We start from the raw sequence: 16,897 nt of genomic DNA, 5'->3' as shown, positions 1-16,897 counted from the left end.
CGTTGTCTCCTTTACAAAGACTTCATTGGTCCGTGATTGCTTTGCCATGGAAACATAATCCAATGAAAATAAAAGCATAAAAGAATCTCGTTTATGGCCTTCATATTTTTAAAATCTTCATATTTTCGCACAGTGACTACATTGTGGCAGAAAAGGCAATGTGTTATGAAGAGTTTATACAAAATATCATTTTTTTATGTAAAGAATCAGCACTTTACAGGTAAATGTTAAACAAAGCTAAAAAAAAAAAAGCCATTAACGTAGAACGACTTTTGGGACTGTTCCATGGTCACTTGTTTAGCCCTTCTTTTTTCTTCTTCAGATCGAAAACAGCACGTCTAAATGTTGGTTCTGGAACTAGGCTATATGACAAAATGAAAATGCATTTATAAAGATGTCGTTTGTACTCATTATTACTCAAACCACTTAATAAATCGGACGCGTATTAAGAGCAATTTAAATGACATCAGGATAAATCACAGGGCCCCTGTTTAAAAAATACTGCCCTGCAAATTTCTCCCTTGTTTTAGTCGACGAAATCATTAGAATTTATGCTTATGAAACAAAATTACAGTGCAATGTTTCAAACACTTACCATCCTTAGATCTGTCTAAAAGGAAAACCAACACTCGGGTAACCCTGTCCACTAGTTCAAACGCGAGAGGGGAGTCTTACGCCAGTGCAAGCGCCTGTCATGTCAAAATTGTCAGCCAATAGAAAAAGAACAAGGAAGAAACGCGCGGTTTGATTGGCTGGCAGCACCTCGCTTTGGAGACATGTGTAAAGGGCCAGCCCATCATTTTCTGGGATTGAAATGTAAGCCTGTGCTCCCTGCCATCAGGAAACAGAAGGCGAATTTTCCTCTCTTGCAACTAATCGGTATCGCATCCGTCTCGGACGCTTAATTTCCATCCACATCGGCTTCGGCGCAATAAAACCCAGCTAAACTGGACTCGGAACAGGTCAGAAAAGGACAGCACAGTGAAGTTTCTTTTTTCATCGGCAGGCTAAACGCAATGGGTAAGATCCATATTTCATGTTTTCCCACATGGGAACGGCATTAATAAACACTTTTGGGGAAAAAATGGGTTAGACAAGTAAGTAACGTATGATCCAGGTCTCGACTCAGACTTTTAAATCGACGGATGCTTTGACGGTCATTTCGGGAAACAGAATGGCACTTTGCCGCGAATGAGCTTAATCGCGTCCAAAACTACTGAATGTGCCATTTCGTTTATTATGACCTACGTGTTAAAGAATGTAGTAACTTGGTGTTTTTTTTCTGTTTAAAGAATTTGCAGAGTGACTTGTGAGTTTGTTCCACTCAATGCAATAAACTGAAACATAAAACTGAACATAAATTGCAATCTTTGATTCAATGCAAATATAAACAGCCGATAAAGAGTAGGCTAATCTTACCGAAACATTTATCCAAAAGTTTTTTTTTATTTCAGACGCGGTTCAGGGCCTGGTAAAAATCTGATGTTTTATGCAATCCTTTTTTCTTCATATATCTGCATCACTAGAGCCAGCCTTTGGGGAGGTGAACCAGCTAGGCGGTGTTTTTGTGAACGGAAGACCCCTACCCAATGCCATCCGGCTCAGGATAGTAGAGCTGGCACAGCTGGGCATCAGGCCTTGCGACATCAGCAGGCAGCTCCGCGTCTCTCACGGCTGTGTGAGCAAGATTCTGGCTCGGTACAACGAAACCGGCTCAATACTTCCCGGCGCAATTGGCGGCAGTAAACCCAGGGTCACGACCCCAACCGTAGTCAAGCACATTAGGACTTACAAGCAACGGGATCCCGGCATTTTCGCTTGGGAGATTCGAGACAGACTGCTTGCGGACGGTGTAAAAATCTGATGTTTTATGCAATCCTTTTTTCTTCATATATCTGCATCACTAGAGCCAGCCTTTGGGGAGGTGAACCAGCTAGGCGGTGTTTTTGTGAACGGAAGACCCCTACCCAATGCCATCCGGCTCAGGATAGTAGAGCTGGCACAGCTGGGCATCAGGCCTTGCGACATCAGCAGGCAGCTCCGCGTCTCTCACGGCTGTGTGAGCAAGATTCTGGCTCGGTACAACGAAACCGGCTCAATACTTCCCGGCGCAATTGGCGGCAGTAAACCCAGGGTCACGACCCCAACCGTAGTCAAGCACATTAGGACTTACAAGCAACGGGATCCCGGCATTTTCGCTTGGGAGATTCGAGACAGACTGCTTGCGGACGGTGTGTGTGATAAATTCAATCTGCCCTCTGTCAGCTCGATTAGTAGGATTCTCCGCAACAAGATCGGAAATCTGTCCCAACAGAACCAGTACGAGTCGAGCAAACAGGCCCCTCATCACCAGCATCAACCAACCCTACCTTACAATCACCTGTACTCCTATCCAACTCCGATCGCAGCCACTGGGACTAAAGTACCAACTCCGCCTGGCATGCCCACTCTTCCTGGACACATGGCAATGCATAGGATATGGCCTTCCTCTCATTCTGTTACAGATATTCTGGGCATTCGATCAATAACGGAGCAGCAAAGTAAGCATCCTCTTAGTTTTTGGTAAAAGAAAGTCCTTGTCCATGTGAGTGCGTGTGGGGGCATGCGAAAAGTCAATGCTCTCAGGCCTGTCAAGTGTGTGTGACTGTGTGTGTTTGTGCGCAACAGAGAAAAAATTAAAAGAGACGTTTTGGTTGTGATGGAAGGGCCAAAGCATAAGATTATTAAGATATCCAAAATCATTTTTATTTAACTGAATTATTTTATTTATCATGTATCGGAGGGTCCTCAAGAAAAAAGCAAACGTTTTTGTACAGCAAGGTGTGATGATACAAACAGCGTGCTGGGATTTGTGCAGAAGCCCCACGGTTGCATTGAAACAGATGGTTTAAGTTTTTTTTTGTTGTAATAATTAGGCAGCGGATGTGGAATATTTTGGACAACTCGGCGCAGCAGAACAAAAAAAATAAAATTAGGTGTTCATAGTTAGCAATGTTTTACAAGACTAGGCCAACATTTACGTCTCAACTCCTCACAAAACAATTTAGGTTTACTTGCAAATGTTTACACAGCAATGTTTTACTTTTTCAGTAACCATCTTAAGCAACGCATTAGCCTACTTGAATTCACGCCGAAAGCATTTTACAATTAATGTCACGATTTATTTTAAGCAATTGTTCCATTTCATGGAAATTGAATCAGTCTTTAAAATCGGTTTGTCTGTTCTGGTGTGTTTGTACACAAAAAAAAGTGTGAAGGCCGCAGCCTGTCCTGTTTAACTGTAGTTCTTTGCCTATTTTCAATAGTTGACAATAATGTTTCAAACGCAGAGGAGGATTTTGCGTATAGGCGACCTTTATAAACCATTAATGCATTTCCAAATTATTAGCAGATGTTTAGGGAAGCTTTCGAAAACCTAAATAAAGTATGATGTTGGTTACACTCAATAAGGTGTAGCAACCGTTTCACCACAACATTAGCGAAGCAAACACCGAAAAACATCCACAAACACATACTTTCAAGGACGGTTTGACAGGAAGAATGCGTACCGCGAACTTTTGGACAGTTTGTCATCATTTAGAGCTCGGTTACAACCAGCTAGGCCTACACACACACTCTCACTCTCTCTCTCTCTCTCGCTCTCTCATACACACACACTGAGTAATGGTTGGTCATGCTCATCATCTAGTCTTCATGCCAAGTATGCATTTTAATTAAATTTGGTCTATGTAACTGTAGATTTGTTTTTCCTAATCGACCTTTTTAAAACTAAATTGATCTGGTACAATCGATTTGCACTAAACTCCATCAAAGTATGGCATCTTTATTGTGTATTCCTGTTTATAAGTTGTGAAACAATACAAAGACACACAGATTCCGTGAAGGCAGGGGGGGAAATCTACTTTGTGGCCCTCTCAGGTTACAACACTGGTGGGCTTTCTTTTCCAATTTCAAACTTTAGGAACCGTGTATAATATAATATCCATCAGGCAAAAAGGGGAAACGGTTAAAGTAAATCGAATTTGTCCTCCCAGGAAGACTCTGGGTAAATGCTCCGAAGGACTCCATGACACTGTAAGCTTCATCTGATGAATTAACTACATAAATCCAAATTTTGATATCTTTTCCGCATCTTCGATGCAGAAAGAAAGATCTTATATGTGCTACGGTATAAGAACATCATATATTTTCTTTATTTGATTTAAAACATGCTAACATTACGTCATTATGATCATAAATTGCTCATGAAAAACGTGTTTGAGCTTTTTTTACGGAATAGAGTGCATACACGTGACACACCATTTTTTGTGTGTTTAGTGAGTATGGTGAGTTTGAGATGGTTGGCAGTGCAGCAGACTATACTGAATAAGTTCTTCTTGTAGCAGTTCTACTCCCCACGCTTGTCCTGTCTGACTCCAGTCTTCCATGTCTCTGTTTTGCCCCCAGTTAGTGACAGTCCGTCCTTTCCCAGCGCCAAACTAGAAGAATGGAGAGCTATTAACAGGAGTAATTTTTCACCAGCGAATTCTCCACTAGTCAGTGGTGTGGATAAGCCTCACTTAGAACCTGAAGCAAAATACACACAGGTAAAGAAGCCTCCTATGTTAACAGTAAAACCAATCAAATCAAATCTGGAAGGAGCAGGGGAAAAAAGAAAACACGATTCAGCAAATTAATAGTCAAAATTCCATAACTTGTTTTGTTCTCTCTCAATTCCGTGTGTGTATGTATGTGTGTGTGTGTGTAACAGAATATGCGAGTGTTCGTTGGCGCGGGCGGGCATATGAGGCCTTGTGCAGAGTGTGGGTCACTGGGTTTCATTTTCTTAGAAGTATTTACAAATTAAATGTAGTATCTCACATTTTAATTTTAATAAAATGAACGACACTATTTAGCCTACTTGTGTCTGCTTTCGCTGCTGCACGAAGCTTTTGTACGGTGCAAGGTTTATGCGTGGGCTACAATACCTCCGAATTAAAATGTATTCATATTCCTCAATGTTTTTTTTTTTTTTTGAGAGCGTAATACTGAGTGTGTGACAAATACATTTGTAATAAACGTTTTGATCTAATATTTTGCATAGTTTTTAAACATTTAACCAATATTTTTTATCCTGTTCTTTTCTGATTAAGAGACTTGAATTACTTGAATTATGCGTTTACTTGTCATAAACGTTTATTTTACTACATAGTCAAAATATGTTTTTTTCTGAGACTTAACGAATTTTGATTTTTTTCTCAAGAAAATTATTGTGTCGAGATAAATGATTTACGATTTCTATGTAACCAGTGTTTACCCAAAATCAGCCGAAGAAAAACAGAACAATAAGGTTAAATATTATTAGATTTATATTTTTATCAATCAGTTTATGATTAATTATTATATAGTTCAGTTTTAAAATTGAAAATATTTTGTGTACGGCTTATCGAAGTCTTATCAATTACTTATTATCTTTCATTAAAGCCTTAAACATTTGCTTTACATAGCCTACATTAATGTAAAATATAATAAACAATAAATCAATATTAAAAGTGTCTATCTTTGTTTTTAATGCACATTTACACTTGAAGCCAACGCTCCTTACTCAATAAATATGCATTCTATTATACTTTAATAAACACGTGTACTTATACATTATTATATTTTTTTATTTTCTATTCGCACATTTTTATCTTCACCAGAAACCGTTGGATTGCTAAACCCCTTACCTGTTTTACATTAGAGCAATACTCGGATAGATATTGCCATCATTATCACGATTGTTATTATTAATATGCTATTATGGAAACTCCTTTGGCTCGTGGCTGGTTGTTCTGCACACTGGTGTTGCACACTTGCGCCGTAGCAACAGTAAAAGACAAATGTTTTTATATTTGTCAAGAAACTCCTGCACCAGTGTCTAGCTGCTCATGCGCTTGGATGAGAGGGGAAAGTGCGCGCGGATAAAGTGCCATCCGGTGCAGACGCTCGCATTATTTATTCGCGCACTGCTAGGCAGCAACAAACAGATTGTCTAATCGTTTGTTGTGGGTCTTAGAGATTTATGTGTCGTGGAATACGATGGAATAAATCTTTGTTACTGATGCTGAAACATCGTTTTAGCGTAAATTATGCGTGTACTGATTGAAACCTAAAAATTAAGATTGTAGCCTGCTTATGAAGATTGTAACCTTCGGATAGATGATGAATAGCACTGACTACCGAATGTTTGAGTCTGTCATCTTGGATAAATGATCAGATATCACGAGTCAGGCTGGACTACGCAATAAATGAAGACAGTAAATAGATAAAACACTGTGGCTTAAAGAAGTTATTTGCATCTGTCAGAAAGCCCGACAGCTTGAAACAACAACAAAAAATATGAGTAAAAACCAAGAAGGGTCTTTGAAAATGAATCGTCATTCACACGATTTTAATTTAGGCTATGTTACGCGTTTCTCATAACCGAAATGAACCGATACATTTCATTTACATTTACTGTGCAGTGAATTAAGGTGTAGGCTGATAATAAATATTCAATTTACTGAGCATTATTAGGCTTACTTCGAAAACTTTTATTCAAATATCAAATACTAGATTTAACTATCTAAACCTTACAGCATAACGCTATATGAGTATATGTCTATTATTTGAATCCTCACAGCGTGACGACATGATTCATTAACAAACGCAATAGATAGAAACATAATTTAGAGGATAAAAGATGACTTACATTAAGCTTAATTTATTTAATGTTATAATATTGTCTATCTATGATGTTGGAAAAAAACGATAACTGAGAAACTGATGATCTGTTCAGTATAGCAACATACTTAAAATACAGCAAACGATTGAAATAAATGATTTTAAAATAAGTTGTCACTTCTTATTTTAGTCACAATATTTTGTTTAGGCACAAATATTTGTTTGGAAATATATTACCACGCATAGGCTATATACACTGCAATACACAACAACTCACAAATGCTGGTGCAAAAGCTTTATTATCTAACATTTTGGAATCAATAATTTTTTTTTCTGTTCGCGCAGTGGTATAGGGCTGATGAATTCCGACGACTGGATTTTGAGCTTGGTAAATCATAACACTTTGTTAACAATGTGTAAAAAGTACATCAGATCATTTGCGTAAAAATCATACTGAAACAAGCTAATCATTTTCAGCCGCCTGAAAATGTTCATGCCTGTATGTCAGATACTTTACGCTGTTAGGCTATATACACATACACCGTTACGTGAGAATTGATACGTGAATTCTTAATAAGAAGTGTAACATTTTCAAAGTTTTTCTTTTTTATGTCAAGCTTGACCGTAATATCTGCTATCGCCTTAATTATTAGTTCGTGCATGATTTGAATCATTCAAGATAAATTGTGGCAGAATGCAAATTGGTTATTTTCTATGCTGTTTAAGTAATGAATTAAAAATTGAATGAATACCATGTATGTATGTACACGGATGTGCTAGTGCTAGGGGTCAAGAGTGTCATAATGAGTAAATCATATGAATTCCTCTCATCCTGAACTGATACTGACATTCTGCCAAAGGGTTACAGACATTCCTGCTCTTGCATCTCCCTCCATATAGCTTTTCCATTTCCGTCAAATCTTTTAATATCTTCTCCTTTATCTCCATTCACAGACTCTGCAAGAAAATCTCCCTTTCTGTTTTTAACATTCACCCGTCACTATCTTATCCTCGCTGTCGTGATATCTTTGTGCTCATCTCAATGGCTCATCTCTAAAGTCTTACGCTCACTGTTCTCTGTTTTCAGACGCCGAATGGATTGCCCACAATGAACAGTTCTGTCACAGCTCCCAGCATCCATCCTTACCACCCTCCCACCCAAGTGTCACCCTACATGGGGTACAGCGGCACCACGTCGGCCTATGTGACCGGCCCCACATGGCAGCCGCCCAGTGGCAGTGCTCTCTCTCCCCACAGCTGTGACATCCCCACCCCGCTGGCCTTCAAGAGCTCGGCTGCCACGCGAGACTCCATCCATTTGGTCGCCGCCTCGGCCCTGTGACTGTACTAGGAGCACGGGGGGTTCGGAGAACAGAACGGAAAGGCAACAACAGAGAACGAGAGAGATGGGGTAAAACACAACACCTCAGACATTTTCATCCTGGCTCTCTCTAGATGGACCGATCTTTATCGCTTTACAATATTTATAAAAGACTTGTCAGATGAGCCATCTACCGTTCTGTATGCCCACATTCCCTTCCTCCATATCAGCATCTCTCACTTGCACAAGACAAAAGAGCAAGAGTGAGGATATGCAAAGGCCGTCCAGTCCGATCTGATCTGAGCAGAGGATTTATCAGTAAAGAACATCAGCAATGGTGTGCAGTGCACTTGGTCTGATAGTGTTGGGCATTCCTCATGAAACTGTGTCATCACTAGAGTTAAATTTTGGTGCTTCTCTGTGAATATGTTGTTCTTGTATGTTTCCGAGAAAATTATTGAATAAGCAAATCTCATGTAAAACAACTGACCAGTTTGCATGTAAATGTTTTTTTCAGGGTGTTAAAAATCGCTAATGTTTAGATGTTCTGCTTTGTTTCTTTTTTTAAATGTTTTTGATAAAAATCATATTTTTGTCTTTTTGGATACCAGTTTCACTTCACTAATACTGTATGCCAGAGCTCTTGGGAAAAGTTATTACATTTATTTATTAGATTGTAAGGTACGTTGAATGAAGTGCAACTGACACGGCACCGGGGAGAAGAGGCATTATGTGGGACATTGACGCACATTCTGACAACAGGAGCATTCATTCATGCAACATTAATGATCAGTGAAGCTGCACACCTCCAGGCATTGCACAATGAAATTGAATGTATCTTATTAAAAGAGACATGTGTAAAAACCAGTTTAATATCATTTTATTTCATTATTTATTTTGTCGCCTACGTTCATTCTGAAGAAATGTTATTAATGACATTCCCACTATATACTACTAATAATAATACTGATATTATAAATACTAATAATTTCTATTATTACTACTACTTAAAAAATTGTGTATTACATTTAGTGTAAGTGCAAAAAAATTAAGTGTACTAATTATAACAGCTGTAAATAATAATGGTTTATTTATATTTATTATTAGTTTATTTATATATCCTTAAAATAATCTCTGCTGTGAAATAATGAAATCAAAGAATACAGTTTCATCCCATTATAAAACAATGCGTTAAACAATTGCTATTAATTTAGTAGATGAATGTCATTTATACAAAGACAAAATTTTAGCAGTATTACTTTTTCTAACACTTGAATGGTGATGGAGAACAGACAGATAAAAGTCTCTGGTTTTACAAAAAGTAGTGTCTAATGTGATCAATTTAATAATACCGTGCATGATGAATGGTAGACACAAATGCCTTAATTTATTTGTTATTTGTTTTTTGAATTAACTTAGAATTTATGCAATTCACATAGAAGTTCTATATACCCAGCAAGAGAAAAAACACACGTATACACACACATGCAGCAACATGAATGCACAAACACCATTGCAAGGCCTTGCATCTCAGGTGTTACATGAATGGCCACACATTCCTGAGCGCTCCTGCCTCTGAGCTTTATCTAAAGTCAGAGCTGATGTGAAACAATACAGTTATGAGAGAAAGGAAAAGCTAATGGGCTGCATGTCATAATGGGGTAAAGCTTCCCCACTGTTTAAACACCCACTGCCTCCTTTTTTGGTGGTCCAAAACAGCATAAAAATGAAAGACATAGCATTGAGCTCCATGTAATGTTTAAAACATGACAAACACAACAAAATACATTTATATTCAGAAATCCCAACCTCCACAAACACACCACCTCCATGCCAACAATTCACAAACACACGCTCTCTGTCCCTAACGTTACGATATACGCAGATCCCCACATGTTGCAGCGCAAACAGTCCTTCTGGCAGGCACTGCTGCTGATTTGACTTGGAAAACACTTTCACCCCAACCCCGTGGTCACGGACCGTTGCTTCGGGATCGAGGTGCTGTTTTGAACACATATACACCACCAAAAAGGCAGACACAAAGCCACCACACATAGAGGGTATCACATGTCACAATGCACCAGACAAACTCCCAAGACCCTATTCTATTCAAATGAACAACTTTGAATGCCATTTTCCTACTCTGACAGCATTGATACGGACGTTGGCTTTGCTGACAATACAAATGAATCGACTGGAGGCACACATCACAGTCGTTCATTTAATACAGGGTCAACAGACGTTAAAAAAAACCTCTCAAAACAAAGGCGAACGTACAGAGAACACAGCAAGACCGGCCTATTTGAGAAAAACCATGACACTTTGGTTCATTACAACTGGGAGTTTGCCACACATAATAACATACAGTCAAAAAAGTCGTAAAACGTGGCGATTAATCTAATTTAAAAATCACTGGTAAGTTTTTGAAATAACACAGAAAAAGTGTATTTTTTCAAGGCGGCGCAGCACACGTACAGTCATGACAGGAGGAAATGTGACAAACACCTTAATCTTAAAGCCACCATTGAAACGGAGGAAAGTGAAAACACATTTGCTCACGCGCCCACATCTGTTTAGAATGAATTCCTATGGAAAATCAAGTCAAATGTCACATGGTTATCTTTAGCTGACTGTGTGCAATCAGGCTGAAGACAAGAGCACGGAGCACCGTAACACTGTACAGGGGGCTGTGGGTGGACCGGGCCGAGGTGCTAGCTTGATTTTAAAGGCCGGCTGACCATAAGCAGACTGTTTTCCCTCGTGTGCTAGAACAGTATGTCTTAAACGCTCAAAGGTAAGTGTCAGTTTTTGCTCGTTCTTCTGGTACAGTGTGTATATCTGGCTGCCACAGTGAAACCTCGCAATCTGAAGAAACGGCGGGGAAAAACTTCAAACGAAAGAGTGAAAGGAAGAGAAAGGTTAAGGGATTATATAACAAAAGACTAAATTATCTGAAATAATGCTTCAAATGACTTGGAAGAAGGTCTTTTAAGCATTTAGCGGAAAACTATGAGCACAGTCTGAAAATGTGTCTGGTGTCGTTAGCCTTCGGTGTTGTAACTCAGAGAAGCTTTAAAAGGCCGTTGAAAGGACTGACAGCGTACAACCAATCAAGAGTTGAAGCGGAGGATGAGAGCCTGAGGTGCAACTCAGACTGACATCTATACATAAGATGAGAATAACAATTGCCTTCACTGTCTTCAAGTCAACGAAGTGACATAAAACATGACCTTTAAAGCGAAGGAGGGAAATGTAGTCAGGGTGGAATTCAAAGGATGACGTATTGTTTTAACTCATCCAACTAGTTATCTTTTTTAGCAACACAGAGGTAGACTGTGAATAATATGAAACTGTCTTCCCCATCTACTGTAGGCCGCAGCGCTTCATACTTTTATTATGACAGCATTGAGAGGCCGTCCTGATTGTTTAGATTTTAGTTGCATTTTTCAGTTTTGTTATTTTAAGTTGTGCTGAGCTATGATGAATCAGCCTGCAGGCCAGGAGAGATGAGTGAGAGCGAGCGTCTTGGCTCAAGACGCTATGATGACATACTGGAGTGCAGTATGAAGGGAGAAAAAAAAAATCAGGTGATACATCATCGCTAGTGATTGTCACCACAGAGATTCCTTTCCCACTGTAATCTGTTATCACTAATAACAAGGAATTATAAGTAACAAACCAGTAAATTACAGTAAATGAACTTAAAGGGTTAGTTCACCCAAAAATGAAAATTCTGTCATTAATTACTCACCCTCATGTCGTTTCAAACCCGTAAGACGTTAGTTCATCTTTGGAACACAAATTAAGATATTTCTGATGGAATTTGAGAGCTGTCTGACCCTGCATAGGACAGCAACGCAATTGAAATGTTCCCAAGTCGATCAAGGGTTCAACCGTAATTTTACGAAGCTATGAGAATAATTTTTGTGTGCAAAAGAAAAAAAAAAACGACTTTATTCAACAATAAAGTGCACAAAAAGTATTCTCGTAGCTTCAAATAATTGCGGTTGAACCCCTGATGTCACGTGGATTATTTTACAGATCTCCTTGCTACGTTTCAGGACTTGGGAACATTTCAGTTGCGTTGCTGTCCTATGCAGGGTCAGACAGCTCTCAGATTCCATCAAAAATATCTTAATTTGTGTTCCGAAGATGAACAAAGGCTTTACGGGTTTAAAACGACATGAGGGTGAGTAATTAATGACAGAATTTAAATTTTTGGGTGAACTAACCCTTTAAGCCTAAAAATTCAAATGATTTAAATGTTAAACAACAGCAATGTTTCAAAAGACGCAGGCCAACAGTTATGGAAAACTTTTAAATATCAGCACATTTTAAAATTGCTATGGAAATTTCTAGAAGTAAATAAAAATATTTAAAGAAAAAAACTAAATAAAATGTTTCATAAAATATTTATTTTCATCTAGAAATCAACTGGAAACGTCATAAAATTCACTGGTCAAAATGTGTAATTTTGAAGAGTTTTATTTCAAGGCACCAACAACCAATTTCACAGATTTATTGTAGTTCAGGAGCATTTATTAGCAAAATACAGCTATTACATGAATACTTGTAACCACTTTGTGCTAACAAGTTGTTATAATTACAGTTTTATAATTATTGTATATCAAAAATGATTTTGAAATCCATTTGAATGCCTATAATTCAATTTGTGCTTATGTCTAAATTTACCAATATGATTTTGCTTAACACATTTTCAAGCGCTAAGCACATCAAGGGTGCTTTGAATTTGAAACACTGTTGACACGGCTATTGAGAAGTGGGACCTTGAGAGCTTTGAATAGCTTCAACATGGAAAATGAAATACAGTATGACGGATTTACAACCAAATCTAATAAAGTCAAAGTCCTAAGGAAGCCATCCAGAAGACAGCAGACACATCCCTCAGGCTTACTGTAATTCAGTCTTGCTCAGTCAAAAATTCTGAATATAGGTTAAAAATGAGGTGCTGTTTCTGTTTGGTATTTTCAGTTAGGGTGTGTAGAGCTGCTGTGGTTACTATTACATATGCAGGCATGCGGACAGGTAACTCTCAGATGTCTCAGTAGTTGTGTTCTGTTATATATAAACGAGACTTGGAATGTCAAGAACCAGGGAGTGACTGTGCTGTTGCAAAGCATCTGTGGTGGAGAGTCTACATGTCACATGTCTGAGGAGCTGTGATTTTGAATGTGGTTGGTAGTGTTGATTGTTGAGGAACAATCATGGCATTGTGTTTGATCGACCTGGAAGGGATGGAGTACAGACTGATGGTGATGTGCAGATGATCACCAGTTCTTTTGCAGCCAGTCAGATACGTATTCATAAACCAACAGCATGACTGCGCCTCCTATATTCAGAAAGTAAACAACAGTTAAAGGGCATGGATAATTATGATATGTTAAAGGGACAGTGCACCTAAAAGATTTAATTCTGTCATAATTTATTCATCCTCGTTCCAAACCTGTATGACTTTCTTTATTCTGCAGAACACAAAAGAAGATATTTTGAGGAAGAACCAAAACAGTTACTATTGTCTTTTAGTGTATGGACAAAAGACACTGAGACATTTCTCAAAATATCTTCTTTTTTGTTCCACAGAAGAAAAGAAAGTGAGTAAATGATGACAGAGTTTTCATTTTTAGGTGTACTTTATTTATGTTACCTGGTCCAAGTCTCATTATCTTGGGAATCAGTCCTTTGTATAAGGCAAGATATCTGCAGAAACAAACAAACACACACACACACACACACACACACACACACACACACACACACACACACAGTTACATTTATTATAATTTAATGATTTGAATTTCTTTCTTCTGTGGAATAAAAAAAGAGGAATTCTAAAAAAATGTTAATGCTCCTCTGTTCCATAAAGAATGCACATTAGAGCATCATAAAAGTAGTCTATTCTACTTGTGCACTATATTCAAGTTCTTCTGAAGCCATTTGATTTGTATGTGTAATGGACTAACATGTAAATTGCTATTCAAATGTCAACAACACCAAATGCAATTGGTTTTCTCAAGGCATGTTTGAATACACTTAAATTTGGGCTTTTATTCACACCGGCCAACACATATACATAAATCTCATCAAATATGGCAAAAAAGAAGGTCAACCGTACTTGTTTGAGGCATGAGAACAAACTTCACTGGTCTAGTTGTGGAAGCTCAAACAAGTTCTCATGCCTCAAGTAAGCTCATTTGAGCTTCTGTTTACCTACCATATTTGATGTGCTTATGGATTCGTTTTTTATAAACGTTTTGAAGTTTCAAAGTTGTGGAGAAATGGACTTCAATAGAAGGACAGAAATCTCAGGTTTCATTAAAAATATAAAAATTTCTGCTTTGATGATGATGAGATCAGAACAATATAAGGGTGGGTCTTTTGGTTTAGAACGATATGAGGGTGAATAAATGACATCCCTTTAAAATTTGATTGCTTTCTCACACAAATCTATCATGTGGCTTCAGAAGACATGGAATGTAGAGTAGTCATATGGATGACTTATTGATACCTTTATGATGCATTTATGTCCTTTTTGGAGCTTGAAAGTTAACTTCTTTGTATGGAAAAGAGCAGCACTAACATGTTTTAAACTTCTTTTGTGTTTCACTGAAGAAATTCATACAGGTTCTGAACAAAACAAGGGTGAGTAAATGACAGAATTGTCTTTTTCTTGTTCTTTTTTTTTGACTGATCTATACCTTTAAGGTAATTAATCTCTCTCTGTGGCTCGATCTGTCTGTGGAAAGGTATAGGGCACTAATAACTGGTCTAGTTGCGTACCTGCCCTAATGTGTTCAAGCTGATTTCTGGCAGTGGGCCTGGCGGTCTCCCTGTCCCAGCCTCTGTCCTCTGCTTGTGCTGGTGTTAATAAGGCTTGAGCCACTTCCTCTCTGCCCTGCTGTCTGATTAGACTGACCCGCTGAGCGCCGCGCGCCTCGTTAGGACCTGCTTAACGACGTCTCCCATAGGGACCACTAATTAGCCAGGACTGTGTCGTGTTAGAGGGCTGGACAGGATGGGGTACCCTCTCAGCACCCCTAAAACTAAAACAGCTTCAGTGTCTCTCTTTTTAACTCTCTCACACACACACACACACACACACACACACACACACAGCCTTGCCCAAGATCAGGCCTCAATTCTTTGCCTCTAATAACAAACGAGTTGCTGTTCCCTTTGTACAGAGTGAATGGGGCCAATCAAGGCCCTGAAGGGCCATAAAACTACTGATTCTCTCTCACAGCTTCCCATGAGGGCTGTCAATTCAGATGGAGAAAGAGAGAGACAGAAAGACGCTATGAGCATTATTAGAGTCTCAACTAAAAAACAACAGCCCACGTCAGAATCGACATAGTGTTTACACAATGAATGTACACAAGTTATATTAACATGCCAGCTGATCTCACGCTTGCTGAAGAAGATCTTCCTTTAAATGCAATTTTTGAGCATTAGGTCTTATTCTTATTTGTCATAATATGCTAACATATTTATCTATTATAAAACAATGTCAGTACTTTTCACATATTTATAAGCAGTGAAGCAGATTTTTTATTTTATTCTTTTAAGAAATAACAAAAGATCATGCCAAAAAATTTGACATAATGTAGCCCCCTTATACCGTTTGCTTTATGGCAAAAATATAAATAAATAAATAAATAAAATATATAATAATAATATATAAAAATTAGTTTTCAATTAGATTAAAAACATGCTCATCACAAAAGATGTATATTTAAGTCATTGTGTATGAATTGCATTTAATTAATTTTTGTATACTTTATTAATAGATTTTATCCCCTCATATTTTTACTTTATGGTTAAAAAAAAAAAAAAAAGTAAATATGTAAGTAATTAAGTAAATAAATAAATTTGATATAAAAAATTAAAAATATGCTCATCACAGAAGATGTGTATTTAAGTCATTGTGTATAAATTCATTTTTGTATACTTTATTAATAGAAAAAAAATTCAGCCTTATATCATTCACCCATTATTAGTGTCCTAAGTTTTAGGATGCGATATGCACATGGTAAAACATAACCATCCAGTATATGGATCCAGATCAAGTATCCACTAAAAATGTTAGGTAAAGTTTATGTAATTCAAATAGATCTAGACAAAAGAAGTGACACAAAGTGCTAATTTGTATAATTCCAGCATATAGCTCAGAACAAAAGGAAAACATAATTACACTGAGATTTAGAGGGTGCTTAAATTTGCTGGTTGTCAAAACTTGCCCTCTTGTCCCCTGTGGGCAGAGGATAAACATAAAATGTTGTATCATTTTTCTTGTAGGTGAACCTCATGGCAGTTCTGGCTGGTTTGATGCCTCTTGTCGGGTGTAATTTTGACACCTTTAGTTGTTGGGTGATGGCCTTACCCCTCCTCACGGTACACAAGAGCCATGGTCTGAAAACAGCTGCGATACTTGATCTCCCCTGGAACAGGCTGAGGACCCTGGATACGGCTTTTAGCGACATCGAAAGGAATGTTCACACAGGATGAGACCGTTCCTGACACCAAACCAATAGCAAACTTCCTCATGAATTCCAGTCGAGGGTCCTGGCATACATACAGACAGAGAGATACATTCAAGGTAAAGAGAGCGAGAGCTTTGCTATAGCATGGGAACTATTTGGAGCTTGCTTATAAGATGATTAATGATGATCAACACACATTTCCTGTATTTGAAGGGCACAAACAATGCTTTACTTTAATGTTTGCTGAAGATGTTAAAGGAATATTCTGTAAAGTTAAAATAAAATTTGTAAAATAAAGTCTAAAAGTTAACGTTTAAATGTAAAGTTAAAGGGATATTCTACAAGTTAAAGACAGGATTTGTGGGATGATGTTGATAAACGCGAATTTTTTTTG

General features: G+C 37.9%; 3 protein-coding genes across 6 annotated transcripts in view; 2 read left to right on the top strand and 1 right to left on the bottom strand.

Annotated features, from left to right (window-relative positions):
* Positions 1-856: 856 nt before the first annotated feature.
* On the top strand, positions 857-1,864 carry LOC107679749 (paired box protein Pax-9). The gene is made up of 2 exons (XM_016475387.1): positions 857-1,020; positions 1,527-1,864. The coding sequence occupies exons 1-2, from the start codon at positions 1,017-1,019 to the stop codon at positions 1,862-1,864; spliced, it is 342 nt and encodes a 113-aa protein (XP_016330873.1). The 5' UTR covers positions 857-1,016.
* Positions 1,865-1,870: 6 nt separating this feature from the next.
* LOC107679748 (paired box protein Pax-9-like) lies at positions 1,871-8,869 on the top strand. Its single transcript, XM_016475386.1, has 3 exons — positions 1,871-2,540; positions 4,447-4,586; positions 7,772-8,869. Exons 1-3 carry the CDS (start codon positions 1,871-1,873, stop codon positions 8,024-8,026), a joined length of 1,065 nt encoding a protein of 354 aa, XP_016330872.1. The 3' UTR covers positions 8,027-8,869.
* A 3,622-nt stretch (positions 8,870-12,491) lies between these two features.
* The window catches only part of LOC107679800 (mitochondrial 2-oxodicarboxylate carrier-like), a 109,112-nt gene continuing 104,706 nt past the window's right edge, over positions 12,492-16,897 (bottom strand). For all 4 annotated transcript variants that reach the window (XM_016475472.1, XM_016475475.1, XM_016475474.1 and 1 more), the window contains 3 exons: positions 16,404-16,585; positions 13,671-13,723; positions 12,492-13,355 (listed from right to left, as the gene is read on the bottom strand). In XM_016475472.1, the coding sequence (XP_016330958.1) occupies positions 13,294-13,355; positions 13,671-13,723; positions 16,404-16,585 (297 nt within the window). In that variant the 3' untranslated portion in view covers positions 12,492-13,293. The remainder of the gene's footprint in view (positions 13,356-13,670; positions 13,724-16,403; positions 16,586-16,897) is intronic.

Source organism: Sinocyclocheilus anshuiensis, unplaced genomic scaffold (assembly GCF_001515605.1).
Source record: "Sinocyclocheilus anshuiensis isolate Anshui unplaced genomic scaffold, SAMN03320099.WGS_v1.1 scaffold676, whole genome shotgun sequence".
NCBI classification, from domain to species: Eukaryota; Metazoa; Chordata; class Actinopteri; order Cypriniformes; family Cyprinidae; genus Sinocyclocheilus; species Sinocyclocheilus anshuiensis.
Note: the sequence above shows the minus strand (reverse complement) of the source record. Positions and strands in the feature narration are given on the sequence as shown.